The sequence below is a fragment of the Erythrolamprus reginae genome, chromosome 2 (genome assembly GCF_031021105.1).
Source record: "Erythrolamprus reginae isolate rEryReg1 chromosome 2, rEryReg1.hap1, whole genome shotgun sequence".
Taxonomy (NCBI): Eukaryota; Metazoa; Chordata; class Lepidosauria; order Squamata; family Dipsadidae; genus Erythrolamprus; species Erythrolamprus reginae.
The window spans coordinates 123,736,572-123,753,286 of NC_091951.1; the positions used below are offsets into that span (position 1 = coordinate 123,736,572).

At 36.9% G+C, this 16,715-nt stretch overlaps 1 protein-coding gene across 1 annotated transcript in view; it reads right to left on the reverse strand.

Annotated features, from left to right (window-relative positions):
• The window catches only part of NSG2 (neuronal vesicle trafficking associated 2), a 69,204-nt gene that overhangs the window by 34,541 nt on the left and 17,948 nt on the right, over nucleotides 1–16,715 (reverse strand). Inside the window, exon 3 of the mRNA XM_070735878.1 lies at nucleotides 3,562–3,681. Coding sequence (XP_070591979.1) covers nucleotides 3,562–3,681 — 120 coding nt within the window. The remainder of the gene's footprint in view (nucleotides 1–3,561; nucleotides 3,682–16,715) is intronic.

Sequence of the window (16,715 nt, forward strand, 5' to 3'; positions counted from 1 at the left end):
AATTTGGAACTAATAATTTTGGGGGGCAATTATATTTGTTTTACTAATTTGATACTGTTTTTATTGTAATATGAAGATATTTTGAAATGTATTGAAAAAGTGTGTATGGAGGGAAAAAAAATACCACCCAAAAATATTTAAAATTATTGAATTGTAACAAAATTATTAAAGGTAGTGTAATTATTACAAAATAATTGAAACTTATTTGATGGTGGCTTGCTAATGTTAGGGAAGTCAGTCCCATATTCCAAAGCTGTAGCTGTAGTTCCTCCCCTCCCCTCCCTTCCCTCCTTTCCTTTCCTTTCCTTTCTTCTCCTCTCCCCTCCTCTTTTTCTTTTCTTTTCTTTTCCTTTCTTCTTCCTGGACTGAATTAATTGCTCTCAGCCCTATCTGGCCTAGGGGCCAAGATTTCCCCACAGACCCTCCCAAAATTTCTTTGGATCACCAGACACAAATGAGTTGTGCATCAGAAACAGCAAAACCCAGGAAGGAAAATTGAGAAAATTGTCATTTTGGAAAAATGAAGGCTTCTCAAACAGCTACATGAATCCCATTGATATTCGTCAAATCACTTGCTCTTTCCTTATATTTGGACATTAAGAATCTATTACAGAAAAACTCTATGGATAAATACTGGATGAAAGGACAAAGAAGGCTGTAGTTCCTCACATCCAATTTAAGAGCAAATCCAACTGAGCATAGTAATAATTACTTCTTAATAAGCAATCACACAAAGATTTAGAAAAGATGAAAAGACGGCTTATATGTATGGTTAAAGATTTTTTTTTCCCCAGAAAGGTGAAAATGGAATTTCTAGCACATTGCTCACTGGAGCATTAAACTAAGTAACAAGCTTCTGCCTAAAAACAGAAAACATGAGGATCTCATTTACAAGATCTGTTAGTCTTTACTTCCTTCATCCCCTTCCTTTCCTTTCCTTTCTTTTAAAAAAGTGTAAAAATCAAAATCAATAAATCTTAAAACATTTATGCCATTTCCCTTCTCCATAAGCACAAATGAAAGTTAGTTTTCCAACACAAGATAAAAGATATGTATGTAATCAGAAGGAAGTATATTTAGCAACCTATATATAATATGCACTGGAATAAAAGTGAAGAGCAATTTTTGAAACCATATAGAAGATAATAAAAATTATCTATTATTTCAACTCATTTTGATCAGGAGATAATTGAACACATCAATAAACTTTTGTCCTGTTTTGCAGCCGGGTCAGAATAATATCTATTAAAAGTAGGCAGAAGTTTATGGCCTGATCTATTTTCTCTTATGATGATAGGTATTTAATAGGTAATACCGAGAGGTCAAAATCTAAATCAGATGGAGAGTCAGAAAATAGCACTGACATTTTCCATTGAATGACAGGTTATTGGATTTAAATGCTGACCCAGATAGCAACTAGTATGAGAAGAATGCTAGAAAGGGAAAGAGATTAATAGAGGTAGCTTGGGAGATCAATTAAAGAGAATTAAAAGTGATAGGAAACTATGTTGTCAGTAATGTGTTTTTGTAACTTAAATATGCCTCCAAATTTCAGGCTATAGAGTCCCAATGAATAAAACAGTTTTCCTGATTTAAGAAAGCATAAGATACTGATTTCAAAGGATTCTCAGAACTTTTCAAAGGATGAAATGTGGCCCTTGCATTGATTTAAGTCCAACTGTTATTAATTTTTACATTTTGTATTGATTGTTGCCAGATTTTTTATTCCCATGCCCATAGTTCTTTTCAAACTAACTCTTATAGATCTTATGTTGAGACAGAATACAGAGGTATACAGAATAGTACTCCATTCAACGGAACTACTTTGCAACTTCATGTGCCACATGATTGCTAATACTATGCCCATAAAATCACTTTTCGATGTGAATGCCATCCATATGGCAACACAGATATAGAAGCTGTGTTTCCCACATGCTATATAATTATAGAAGGCTTGTCGATTATGCATGCAATTTTGACATATTCTTAATAGATGGGGATTTTATTTATGATGTTTATGGAATTAGCAACGCATTGTGATGAAAAGATGCTTTCCAATATTGTTTTATTCCAGATACCATGTTTTCAATAATCATGGCTGCTGAAGTTTGGAGATCACAGGAAAGTCTTCTGCATTTGATACTAATTAACTATCAAAACTGGAAGCTATTAGATTTCATAGAAAATAAGATATTTTCATTTCAGGTCCTAATTTTTTTAGAACGAAATTCCTTACAGAATCAGACTATAATTCTTTTGTTTCTATGTCTACATTAAAAATTCATATATATTCATGTACAGTTCATCCAAAAAAATATAGACATTTCAAGCACCACTTTTCTTTAAAATATACAAGTGTATATATTCACAGGCTGCACATTGGTTTGAAAGCTGCCAATTAAATAAATTTATATTAAATTGAAATTGAACAAATACCTCATGACAGAGAGAGAAAAAATGAAAAGATCAGGAATATATCACCTTAAAACTTGCTGCAGCTCATTCTCATATCAAAATTAATGATTCCTCTTTATCGATAAATAAAGCTTGTAGTTGTCATCCCATCCTTTATAGCAAACTCAGATCAAAGACAATAGATAATACTTGCCAATGAATGGGCATTGACAGAAATAGTCTGCAGGTATAGTTTCATGTTCAAATGCAATTTCTGATTTTTGATTATATCCATCCAACAGTGGCAATATTACCAATAATTGTCTTGAGTCAGGAAGATGGCATCCTTTTAATTTGGGATTTTTTGCAACAGTATAAAACTTTGAAATTGAGCACAAATTCAATCTGTTGCATAATTGGGTCCACTTCTCCACTATGTAATCAGGCTAACAACTGTATGCCAATAAGAAACAAATGGAGTAGAACATAGATTTTATATAATACATGTTTTTTATAAAAAGATGAAGAACCATTTATCTTTAGATTCTGGAAATATCATGTGATTTTGAGGCTAAATGTACCAGAATTCAGATAATTAAGGTAATTGATTAATTAATTAATTAATCTGCATTAGAGATTGGGTTAGATGTATGACATGAAGAAGGGGGATTTAGCCAGCCCCAGTTTAATGCTTCCAAGCTGCTATTACTCATGCCACGAGAAACCTACAGTATAGTCAAAATTCAATTGGGGAAATCAAACTTCTTGCCTTCATTATAACAATGATTTAAATGTTTCCTCAATTAATTAATTAAGGAAACATTTAAATTATTGTTATAATGAAGGTAAGAAGTTTGATTTCCCCAATTGAATTTTGACTATACTGGTAGGTTTCTCGTGGCATGACTAATAGCAGCTTGGAATCCTTAAACTGGGCATGGCTAAATCTCCCTTCTTCTTCCTGTCATATATCTAACCCAAACTTTAATGCCGATGCAATACCATGCATTGGTAAACTGAATGTTCCAATCCAAGAATTCTTAAGTCCATGTGTACTTTGATCTTGAGTTGTATGCCATTTTAAAATCAGAATAGGAGAGCTGTTGTCTGTTAATTATTCTATAAAAATTGAAAAGTGGAAATTTACCTAACCTCTGCATTTCTTACCTTTAACCTTTCTGTTACACCATCAGTGAAACTGACTGTGAATTCAGCAATTTTGGGCACTCTAAGTTTTCCTTTGTTCTTCTGGTCTGGCTGATATTCTGTTCTTGTTTTCACAATCACCTAGACACACAGAAAAATGTCATCTTCAGTTTTCCCCAGCCAAAAAGAAATATGCAGTTTAATTAAAGAATTAGTTTTCAATATCTGTGAATAATTTTATGTATGCAGAAATCATTGTTGTAAGTAAAAACACACAAACATGCACAACACATAAAGAAACAACGAAGGTGTTGAAACAACTAATGGACTGGCAACATTTTCCAGGATGGTGAGAGACTAAACTACAGTAAGTTACTCTCCCTAAAACTATTAGTGTCTGGCACTTCACATCTGGAGATAAGGAAAGATGAAAAAATGTTATTTCAGCAAAATATACAAATAACATCTTCCTTCTGGCATCTGTATTTTCAAAGTTATTATTTTAGTCTTCAGATGCTGCAGAGTGGCACAAATGACATGGGATAAATTTTAGGATTATTAAAAACTATGTAGCTGAACATGAGCCATTCTGGTCCTAAATTTCAGCAGCGATGCTTTGAGAATCATAGGTTAAGGTCTGAGACCTTACCCTTGACTATTTTAGAACATATGGTATTTGGGGAGTCCATTTTGCAAAAACAACCACCCCACATGTAATAAGAGTCCCTTATTTGATGGAGTAGAACTTACTTAGCCAGATCGTATCTTATTTGGCTTATCGAAAGCAACATGTATTTCTCATTATAAATATTTTGTTCAACCAATTTTTTGCCATACATCAATCCATACATCAAGTGAATGGTAATATGAAGACTGCACATCAAATGATAGTTTTGTATAGGATTTCTCCTTCAATTTCTTTCTCCAGGAACATCCAATGACATTAGAAGGAGGCTTAGGCCATACTAAGTGCTGCTGAAATCTGACTAGTCTAGTATAACAGTCAATTTTTTTTCCGAACACCATCACTCTACTAAACAAACAATTCCCTCAACAATGTCAGACTTTCTACTAAATCTGCACTTCTATTCTACTAGTTTTTCCTCATCATTCCTATCACCCATTTCCTCCCATGTTGACTGTATGACTGTAACTTGTTGCTTATATCCTAAGATTTTTATTAATATTGCTTCTTCATTGCTTATTTGACCCCTATGACAATGATTAAGTGTTGTACCACATGATTCTTGACAAATGTATATTTTATTTTATGTATGCTGAGAGCATATGCACCAAGACAAATTTCTTGTGTGTCCAATCACACTTGGCCAATAAAAATTCTATTCTATTCTATTCTATTCTATTCTATTGGATAGAAATGGTTAGCTATAGAAACTAATTTAATGAATAAATATTCTCAGGAAAACATACATTTGATTTGAGAAGCAATGCATATGAGCTGCGGTGGCACAGTGGATAGAAGGCAACACTGCAGGTTACTTCTACTGCCTGTCAGCTGCCTGAAGTTTGGCAGTTCAAATTTCACTAGACTCAAGGGTTGACTCAGCCTTCCATCCTTCCGAAGTGGCTAAAATAAAGACCCAAATTATTGGGGGCAATATGCTGACGTGTAAAGCACTTAAAGAGGGCTGTAAAGGGGTATATAAGTATAAATGCTACTGTTTTTGTATGTGCTACAACACTCTTTTTCTTTTCAAATCTAAAATATATGGCAGGTAAAATAGCATAACAACTTTTGGGCGGTAATGTGGTACCACAGCATTCCTTCCATTCGAAATATGGCACATGCTCAGAATTTGCACATTCAAATTAACATAGAATATAATATTTTCCCTCTATAATCTGCAACAAATGTTGAATATAAAGCATGCAACTGTTGTTACATACTGGACAATGAAATTACCTAAAAGGAGGATGGACAAAACTATTTATTCCTTTGTCTAAAATGACTCAACTATATCATTGAACCAAATATTATTTTAGGATACCTCTATGATCTGCTTTAAATCTTATCCATGTTCCATAATGATACTTCTCCCCTTTCTATGCTTAGAATATTGCATCTAACTGGGATTCTGATACTCCTAAACATTTTTAAGAACAGTTGCTAAAGCTGTTTAAAAATATGTTGGATGCCACCTACCACATTTATTAATCCTGTAAACAGCAAACTTTATGGCTAATGTTAGATGAGCAATTTCCACTTCAATTCATTTACATAATATATACATAAACACTTTCCAACACTCTATTATATTTTGCATTTGGCCTTAGATAGTTAGCTACTTTGGAAGCTATTTTTGGCTGAGAAACTGAAATATAAAAGAAATAACAGAATTATATGTGGATAATGAAACAAATATTGGAATTTCATCCAGAATTTAGGTGCCAAGTCAGATGGTTTTGTTCCAGAGGCTACAAAATTTGGAGAGCTGCCATTTTCACATCAATCCCCTCTCTGCATAATTTTAGACCATGTTTTCTGCATTGCCTTATTTTTAACAGCTGGCAAAGTCACTGATAATTGAAAATCCACACTTTATATCTTAATGTGAGTGTATTCCTTCAAAATAGAATTGGAAATACTATTTTTGATACTTACTTTCAATATTTATACATGAAGGAAGACAGTTTTGCATTGCCAATGGTGCTTTTATCATTTTGATGAAAGCAAAATACTGCGGACACCTTTCCCTTATTTATAGTACAAAAGAGATTTTCAAACGTAAAAATGGGACAGTTGAGAGATGCCACACATCAATAAATCAATGGCTTGCCCAATCTCCTTCTTTGAGGTTTCAGGATGGCTCCCCCCCCTCCCCCCCCAGAAATCATCTCAGAAATAAAGGTGTGTCTGCTTTGAATGCCATAAAGTGCATTTCCAAGCTGTCTGGGCTGCTCCACTTTGCTAATACACATCACGCTAGCAATAGCAACATCATCGGTATATATAAATAACTCTTCCATTTTAAAAGCACAATTGACTAAAGGGACCGAGACTTCACCAATGAAATAATAAATATTACATAATACAGAAGTAGCACGGGTGCAAAAGGATAAGGTAACAATTATTTTTTTAAAATAAAATAAAAACTGTTGGACATCTCAATACAGGAGAGGTTTGGAAAGCTAGCAAGGTGATAAAATGTCATTAATTCTAATTATTGGCTAGGCAACATGGAACTAAGAGCTTCTAATTAAGAGTTTGCCCTGAATTGGTCTTCCTGTTTATATTGAAAGTCCTTGGCGTAAATTAGATGTGATCCTCTTGAGGTGGTCCCCTGCTATTTTGTATCAACAAGTACTGTCTCACTAAACTAAAAAAAAGCCCTACTTCCATTAAATACAGTGACACTTCTCTCTCCTTTCCTGTTTTCCACTTATATTCCTGATTGGACTTTGATACTTATTTTGTCCACACTTTGTAAAGACTGGACTGTTAATTAAAGAAAATGTTATCATTAGCACTAAATTTGGTAATGCTCTGTAAATGCATCTGTGCTCTTTTTATAAACAAGCCAAGCACTGCATTCATTCCCTTTCAACTCTGCACATCTGCGGTTCTTTGGAGGTAACATCCTCCTTTTCTCTAATCATAAAATGCAATGAAAGCATATCAGAACAACCACTCTGCAATCTCTGATTCATTTTCAGATTTAATTCCTTTGTCTCTCTTTCTTTCAATATGTTTCTTCCATTGAATGTATATTAACGCATTGTTGACTTCTAGAAAATACCCTCTAAAAATATTCTGTAGCAGACCTACTCATTTTACAGGCTACAGACCACAAGTAGACTGTCCCTATCTGGCCTGCAGTGGTTTGACATTGGCAGGGAGTTGGGTGTCATCAATGGGCACGAAATAGTGTTGGTGGAGGGTATGGCAGTGGCCCTCCATAATGGGTGCCCTTCCTCATGTGGCCCATTGGAAAATTAATTACCTATGTCTGTTTTTTGGAACACAGACACACACAAGCAAACCTCTAGTGTCTGGATATTAATTTTGCAGGAAGAAAGAGTATATCTCATATTTTGACTTAGAAGGCTGGCATTTTAATGTCCTTGCTGGAAATCAGCAGAAAATGGGACCATTGCGATATCTGGAAGAATGCTTCTCAACAGAAGGTGGCAACATTCCTAAAGGCTCAATTCCATAGTCCCTAAAGATGCCATTCTCTGAGAAAAAGGATGAGGAGGCAGCCCCACCCTAACAAAGGATATTGAACAAGGAATACTATGAAGAGGTGCTGGTCCTTCTGATCTCCAGACATTCAGCCACAAAGGGCTTTAAAGATGACAGCCAAAATTTGAATGTCACCAAAGGCCAAATAGCAACCACCCTTTTGTCCATTTTACCTACAACAACCTGTGAGGAAGGTTGAGCTGAGACTGGCCCCATTACCCAGTGAAATGATGTGGATGTGGAAAGATGAGATTCTACGTTTTCCCATTCCCATGGATGGATGGATGGATGGATGGATGGATGGATGGATGGATGGATGGATGGATGGGTGGGTGGGTGGATGGGTGGTGGGTGGATATTCACTGGTTTTTATTTCTAATATTTCCTACAATAAGCAAATGAGATTATACGTTTAACTACCCAGATCTCTTAAAACAGAAATCTGAATGAAGGTGAAATTATTATTTAAAAGCTATGTGGAAAAAAAATCTGATAAAAATAAGATCAAAGGAAACTTATGGGAGCAGATGAGAACTGAAGCTAAGATCAATACAAGGTGCCTCCAATTACAGTCAAGCACCCAGCATGAATGTTGCATGTATAATGGAAGAGTTATGATAACTAATGTAAGTATGTGTCCCGACTCATAGTAGAAGACATGTATAACAAACTGGGTGCAACAAAACAGCTAAAATGATTGTGTCCTCTGGTTTTTCTCACTTTTTAAATGGTTCACAATTCGATAAGTCTGTCTATCACCCTTTGTTCCTACTACATGCTGAAGAGGAGGAAATTCAAATTTAGCTCCAGCTTTAATACTATTTCACAGGATATGCTGAGATATGCATACTTGGCATTTACATTTAGTATATAACCTCTTTAAAATACTTAGCAAAATTATCTTGGTACAATTGTAGAATGATCGAGAATATATGTGTACAGGGAGGGAGGGAAGGAGGGAGGGAGGGAGGGAGGGAGGGAGGAAGGAAGGAAGGAAGGAAGGAAGGAAGGAAGGAAGGAAGGAAGGAAGGAAGGAAGGACTCTTCAACCATTAGTTATTTTCCTGAGGTAGGACAAGCACCAGCAAGATATGGAGGTCCTTTAAAAAAAAGTGATTACATCACTTTTCAGCACAACAGTCTCAAAAAGTGTTAAGTGTAAATATTACAAACATTGTTGAGGCTGTGAGTAAAGGTAATAACGTTGATGTGGTGGTGCATCTTGGCACAAATGATTTGTCCCAGAGAAATGTTAATGTAGTAAAAAGAGATTTTCAATGTCTAAGTGTGGAGCTGGGTAAAATAACTGATTCAGTGACTTTCTCAGAGGTGTTACCGGTTTGTGGCCAAGAGGATAAAACAATGTGTATCAGAGAGTTTAATGTGTGGTTAAGGCAGTGGTGTAATGCTGAAGGTTTTGGCTATGTAAGTCATGATGTCAGTAGGTGGTCTAATAGGGAGTTGTTTAAGAGGGATGGTTTGCATCCATCATACAGAGGTACCCAGGTGCTCGGTGAGGAATTCAGAACTTTTTTGGACAGGCATTTAAACTAGGTAAAGGGGACAGAGATGTAACTGATGTGGGTGATTTCTGTCCCCGACCAATGAGGATAAAGCAGTTTTTGGAAGCTTATGAAAAGGGAGCTGCAAATGAAATAGATGTAGTTGTTGATGATAAGGGGCAAACTAATAATGAAAATAATGTTCTTCGGGTAATGTGCACGAATGCTCGAAGCTTGAGCAACAAGCTCTGTGAATTAATGGCCATAATATACAGTGATCCCCCGCGTTTCGCGATCCCGATCATTGCGAAAGGCTATATGGCGATTTTTCAACCCGGAAGTAAAAACACCATCTGCGCATGCGCACCCTTTTTTCTATGGCCACGCATGCGTAGATGGCGCCGGGCAGATCAGCTGCTGGGCGGCTTCCCTGGGTCTTCCCCCTCTTGCTGGCGGGAGGGCGAGCGGCGGGCATCAGCGAGGAGTTTGCGTGGGCGGCAGGGAAACCCCAGCGCCGCTTCCCAGCTGAGTCCTGAAGCCAAACACGGAAGTTCGCTTCAGGACTCAGCTGGGAAGCGGCGCGAGCGAACGGCGTGGGCGGGCGAAGGGCGGGCGCGTGGGCAGGCAGGCGGCGGACAAGCGGCGGGTGGACAAGCGGCGGGGCGCGGCAGCAGCGAGGAGTTTGCGTGGGCGGCGGGGAAACCCCAATCTTCGGCTCCTCGCTGCTGCGGCGGAAGTAAAAACACCATCTGCGCATGCGCAGATGGTGTTTTTACTTCCGCACCGCTACTGCGCGAAAAACCGATCATTGCGAGGGGTCCTGGAACGGAACCCTCGCGATAATCGGGGGACCACTGTATAGAGATAATTTGGACCTGGTTGCCATAACTGAGACATGGTTTAAGGATTCTAATGAATGGGAAATATCCATACCAGGATATACACTGTATAGGAAGGATAAAATAGAGAGAAGGGGAGGTGGAGTAGCCATTTATATTAAAGAAAGTCTAAAAACAACACTAATTCACAATACATGTCAAGATCTAGAGACTCTCTGGATTTGCATGCAAAATAAAGAAGGTTCTGTCATTAGAATTGGGGTGATCTATAGGCCTCCAGGGCAATCCGAGGAATATGACAACAAGATGGTGGATGAAATTACCCAAATGGCAGTAAAGGGAGATATTGTGGTTATGGGTGATTTCAACATGCCTGATGTTGACTGGAATATCCCCAGTGCCCTTACATGCAAAAGTAAGAATATAGTAGAGGCCTTTACAGGAGCAGCTCTGGCACAGCTGGTTAAGACACCAACTAGAGGGGAGAATATTCTAGATTTAGTTTTTACGAATGGGAATTGGGTTTCAGATGTCAAGGTGGGAGAAAATTTAGGATGCAGTGACCATCTATGTTTGTGGCTTGATGTAAAAACTAATTGTGAGCAATCCTATAATGCAACCAAAGTATTGGATTTCAGAAAAACAAATTTTAATGCAATGGGGCAATATTTAGAAAATGAATTAAAGGGGAGGGATAAAATGGCAGGAGCGAGCACCCAGTGGACTGTATTAAGAAATGCCATCTTAAAAGCCACTGGACTGTATGTAAGACAAATAACTAAAGGTAAAAGGAAGAAGAAACCGCTATGGTTTAGCAATGATGTAAGGGCTATAGTCAATGAAAAAAAGGCTGCCTATAGGAGGTATAAAGAGTCTGGAAGTATAGCTGATAAGGAGGTGTATAAAATGAGACAGAAGGAGGCGAAACAGATAATATATGCTGCTAAAGCCTCAAAAGAGGAAGAAATTGCCAAATCTGTAAAGAAGGGGGATAAAACCTTCTTCAGATATATTAGTGATAAGAAGAAGAAAAACTACGGCATCACGAAACTTAGTACCGGGAATAATACATGCATTAATGGGAATAAGGAGATCGCTGACCATTTCAATAGCTACTTCTGTTCAGTTTTCTCAAAAGACACCGTACAAAATAATACTATAGAGGGATATAGCATTGCTTCCAGCTGTACGGATTCAGCTCCAGTGATCTTAGAAGCCGATGTCTTAGAAGAACTTGGACGATTAAAGATAAATAAGGCAATGGGTCCAGATGGCATCCACCCCAGAGTTCTTAAAGAACTCAGATCTGTCATTACTACCCCCCTGACTGATTTGTTTAACCAATCCTTGTTAACAGGAGAAGTTCCTGAGGATTGGAGAATGGCCAGTGTTGTGCCTATTCACAAGAAGGGCAGTAGAGAAGAAGCTGGTAACTACAGGCCAGTTAGCTTGACATCAGTTGTAGTTAAAATGATGGAGACTCTACTCAAAAAGAGGATAAATCAGCACCTAAAAAACAATAACTTATTGGACCCAAATCAGCATGGCTTTACTGAAGGCAAATCATGTCAGGCTAATCTCATTGATTTCTTTGACTATGTCACAAAGGTGTTGGATGAAGGTGGTGCCGTGGATATTGCCTACCTGGACTTCAGCAAAGCCTTTGATATGGTTCCACATAAAGAGCTGATAGATAAATTAGTGAAGATTGGACTTAATCCCTGGATAGTTCAATGGATTTGCAGCTGGCTGAAGCATAGACATCAGAGAGTTATTGTTAATGGCGAGTATTCTGAGCAGAGTCAGGTTTCCAGCGGTGTGCCACAAGGGTCTGTTCTGGGTCCTATTCTTTTTAATATGTTTGTGAGTGACATAGGGGAAGGTTTGGTAGGGAAAGTTTGCCTATTTGCCGATGACTCTAAAGTGTGCAATAGGGTTGATATTCCTGGAGGGGTCTGTAATATGGTAAATGATTTAGCTTTACTAGATAAATGGTCAAAGCAATGGAAACTGCAGTTTAATGTTTCCAAATGTAAAATAATGCACTTGGGGAAAAGGAATCCTCAATCTGAGTATTGTATTGGCAGTTCTGTGTTAGCAAATACTTCAAAAGAAAGGATTTAGGGGTAATGATTTCTGACAGTCTCAAAATGGGTGAACAGTGCAGTCAGGCGGTAGGGAAAGCAAGTAGGATGCTTGGCTGCATAGCTAGAGGTATAACTAGCAGGAAGAGGGAGATTATGATCCCGCTATATAGAATGCTGGTGAGACCACATTTGGAATACTGTGTTCAGTTCTGGAGACCTCACCTACAAAAAGATATTGACAAAATTGAACAGGTCCAAAGACGGGCTACAAGAATGGTGGAAGGTCTTAAGTATAAAACGTATCAGGAAAGACTTAATGAACTCAATCTGTATAGTCTGGAGGACAGAAGGAAAAGGGGGGACATGATCGAAACATTTAAATATATTAAAGGGTTAAATAAGGTTCAGGAGGGAAGTGTTTTTAATAGGAAAGTGAACACAAGAACAAGGGGACACAATCTGAAGTTAGTTGGGGGAAAGATCAAAAGCAACATGAGAAAATATTATTTTACTGAAAGAGTAATAGATCCTTGGAACAAACTTCCAGCAGACGTGGTAGATAAATCCACAGTAACTGAAATTAAACATGCCTGGGATAAACATATATCCATCCTAAGATAAAATACAGAAAATAGTATAAGGGCAGACTAGATGGAGCATGAGGTCTTTTTCTGCCGTCAGACTTCTATGTTTCTATGTTTCTATTATTATCAGGCAAAGAATTGAATGCTACCCAGGGTTATGACTATTGCATTAACATATTCATTCAAATTCAGCTTAAAAATAAGGAATTTATCACCTACAGTATTTAATTTTAGCAGATAAAATAATAATCATTCAATAAAGGAAAACCTTAGACAAAGTAACAATTTAGATGTGGATCAACAAGGAGGACACAATCAATAAAATTTCTAAATAATGCTAGGAAAAAATTACACATTAGTTCTGAATGATAAAAAAATCACAATTTAGGAATCACAATTCTAACAATTAAAGTTGATCTTATACATTATCTGAATTGTAACAAACCCATTATCAGAAATAGTTATGATGCATGATTAACTATTCAGAAGTTATTGTATGTTTCCCTTATTTTTTATATACTTTTACTGATTTTTTCTTTTATTTATTACCATTGATTTTTGCTATTCAGTTACTTGTTAATTTTTGCTAATTAGTATTTTTGCTGATTTTGCTAATTGCTATTGTACAAAAACAAAGAAAAGCCCATAGCATATTATATTAATACTTAATTTTATTTAATAAGGCTCTTTGGTTATATAGGGGAATGGAAGCTCAGATAAATTACTTTAGGAACTCAAATTAACAAACACCTTTTAACAAGAATTGAGCCATTCCCATTGCTAGGTACCATCTAGTACCATGCTATCATCAAAATACATTGAAATAATATATTCCCAGTGTTTTTCCACACAAATTACAGGCTTCCAGATAACTACAGTTATACCTTGGTACTCAGTTGCTTTAAAACTCATTGAATTTGGAACTTGACACATTTTCATGTAAAAAGTTTGTCCTGGAAAATTATTTGTTTGTTTGGTGCTTGATGCGTAAGCTAGTACTTGGCACTGTTGGGTGCCTTGAGACTCTTTTTGACCAAAACAAAGTTAAGTCATATGGTTGTTTGGTACTCATTACTTTTAGTAACTCATCACACCTTCTAGAACCAATTAATGAAAAATACCAAGATGCCACTGCAGTTGTCTTTTTTCAGGCAATTCCACTTTGCAGATCTATCTATCTATCTATCTATCTATCTATCTATCTATCTATCTATCTATCTATCTATCTACAGTATCTATCTATCTATCTGTCTGTCTGTCTGTCTGTCTGTCTGTCTGTCTGTCTGTCTGTCTGTCTATCTATCTACAGTATCTACCTAGCTATCTATCCATCTACAGTAGCTATCTAGCTATCTATCTTCATCTATCTGTCTGTCTGTCTGTGTATCTATCTATCTATCTATCTATCTATCTATCTATCTATCTACAGTATCTATACATCTATCTATCTATCTATCTATCATCTATCTATCTATCTATCTATCTATCTATCTATCTATCTATCTACCTACCTACCTATCTTATCTATCTATCTATCTATCTATCTATCTATCTATCTATCTATCTATCTATCTATCTAATTAGCTAGCTAGCTAGCTAGCTCTCTAGCTATCTATTATAAAATGTATATGGTTCCCATCCCACTGTCCAAAGTGACTGTATCCTTTCTAAGCCACTAAGGAGAATGTGATGGCCATGAAACACAAAAATATGCACCAATCTGATCTTGATGCTCCATCACCTTTTCTCCCTATAAATAATTCCCAAGACAGATATTGATCAATCATGACTGGAAAGATCTAGTCACAAGCAAAAACAGTAAAAAATACAGTTTAGCTTCTAGGGCAGAAATCCTCAACCCTTGCGACTGAGCCTTTCGGAACTGGAAGTGGCGGATGAGTGTATGCTCGTATACTCCATTTGCGTGAGTTTGCCCACCACATATACAGAACCATCCTTTATGTGTATCCCCCCCACCAGTCCACAAAACCTCAAAAACATAGGAGACTCTGTTCCAGGATCTTTGAGAGAAGCATTTCTAATGATGGATGTCTTTCCCCCACCTAGCCATGTTATTACTTCCCAATAGGTCAGATCCTTCCATCCAAAGCTAGCATTGACAGGTTTCCTTAGTCAGAAAATGTCTAACTGGAATTTTCTACTTGCTTCACAAACTTCCATTCAGAAGGATGAACAGGAAAGGGGGTAAACTTGAAACTTTCCTTCTAGCTCAGAATTTAATATAAGCTGTAGAAGGACTTAAAGTTGCAACGCTCACCTCTTTTACAAGTTTAATCTTCATATTCCAGCATGAACCCTGTGAACTTCGTTTAATGGATGCCCAAATTAAAAAGGGAATTGGAGAGATACAGTATAAAATAACAGATATAATGTAGTGCAAGAATATATTATTTCCCAAATTAAATCCCCCACCTCCTTCTGGATTTTTAAGTCAATTCAATATCTTGGCTTGTATTTTTTGAAGACTGTTTTTCATTTTAGGACATTTAGTATTACTTATTAGCACTTTATACTTGCACTTAAACTTTTTTTTCTCCTACTAAGGACAGAGTGAAATATTTAACATGATTGGGTGCTATGAATGCTCTTAAATTATTCATTTAAGGAAAGGACATCTAATTCCCACTTTGCAGCAAAGGAGTATATAATGTATTGCAGGTCAGGTGGCATAAAGGGCACAGAGCATGAATTTTTAAATTTTTCTTCTCCAGATTATTAACAATGCCAAAAGAAATTAAGGCTCCTGTTTTGGAATTGATCTACATATTCTTAGGAAGGTTGTTCTTATAGCTACAGCAATCCTTTTGTTAGGGAGAAAAAGAGAGCAACAAACCATAGGCGGGTTCATACATTTGTTTTTCCAAAGACAGATTCCTGACTCATCTAAATCTATTTCAGACTCATAACTAGTTCAATGATGGGGCACTTAGCTTTGTTTTATCACATATACTGTCTAGGACAGGGCTTCCCAATCTGTGGGCTGTGGCCCACTAGTTGGCTGTGAAAGGATTGCAACTAGGCTCCGGTTGCAGCTAGCGACCTTCTATGCATGCACATGCATCTTCCCTTACACAAGCAGTGTGTGAGTGTGAGCACACTCCATTTGCATGAGTGGCAGGCACATGTGCAAATGGAGATGCATGTGCATGCTTGCCAGCCATATACATGGAACCATTCCCCCCCTGTCCTTTGCCGGTCCGTAAAGCCAGAAACATTGGGGGACTCTGGTCTAGGATAAGAATAGTAATGGTGATAAGCCTGGGATTTAAATTTTATTTCACAGTCAAATTACCCCAGAAGACTTTTGCCTAAGGAGCTTCTTTACATTATCTAAAGCTATGACCCAGTGAACATGATTCCAAATACATATAACCAGTTCTAAAACTGAATTAGCATGAGTAGGATCACATACCTCTCTTGAACTTAGCACATCATTTATTTTAGCCTTGTATCTTTTCCATTTCTTTCTTTCTTTCTTTCTTTCTTTCTTTTTGCACTTTTATCTCATTCACCTCCTCATTCTTAAACTTTTTCCTGGGTTTAAAGCAAACTTCAGTCTTCCTCATCTGTTTGTTAATTAGCCTTTTCAGGTTTTTCTTTTTCCTTTCTGAACGATGTTATTCATATGGATAGCTTCCATGTGTTTTCATTTGTTTTATATCTTCATCACTTTCCATCTTAGTTTTACCATTCTTCGATTCTCCTACTTTTCTGCTCTTTGCTTTCTCCAGATGTTTTGGCTCTCGGCATGATAGCTGATTACCCATGCTGATGACAATGAGGAATGGAGATGTATTTGGAAATTACAGAGCAAGACTGGAGAAGCTAAATAATTCTGTTTTCTTCTTTCTCAGAAGGCCCCACCCAAGATTCGTCTCAAAAGGCTTATCAATTTGACTAGCCTCATTCCACAATTTACTAGGAACATGATCTTTCCTA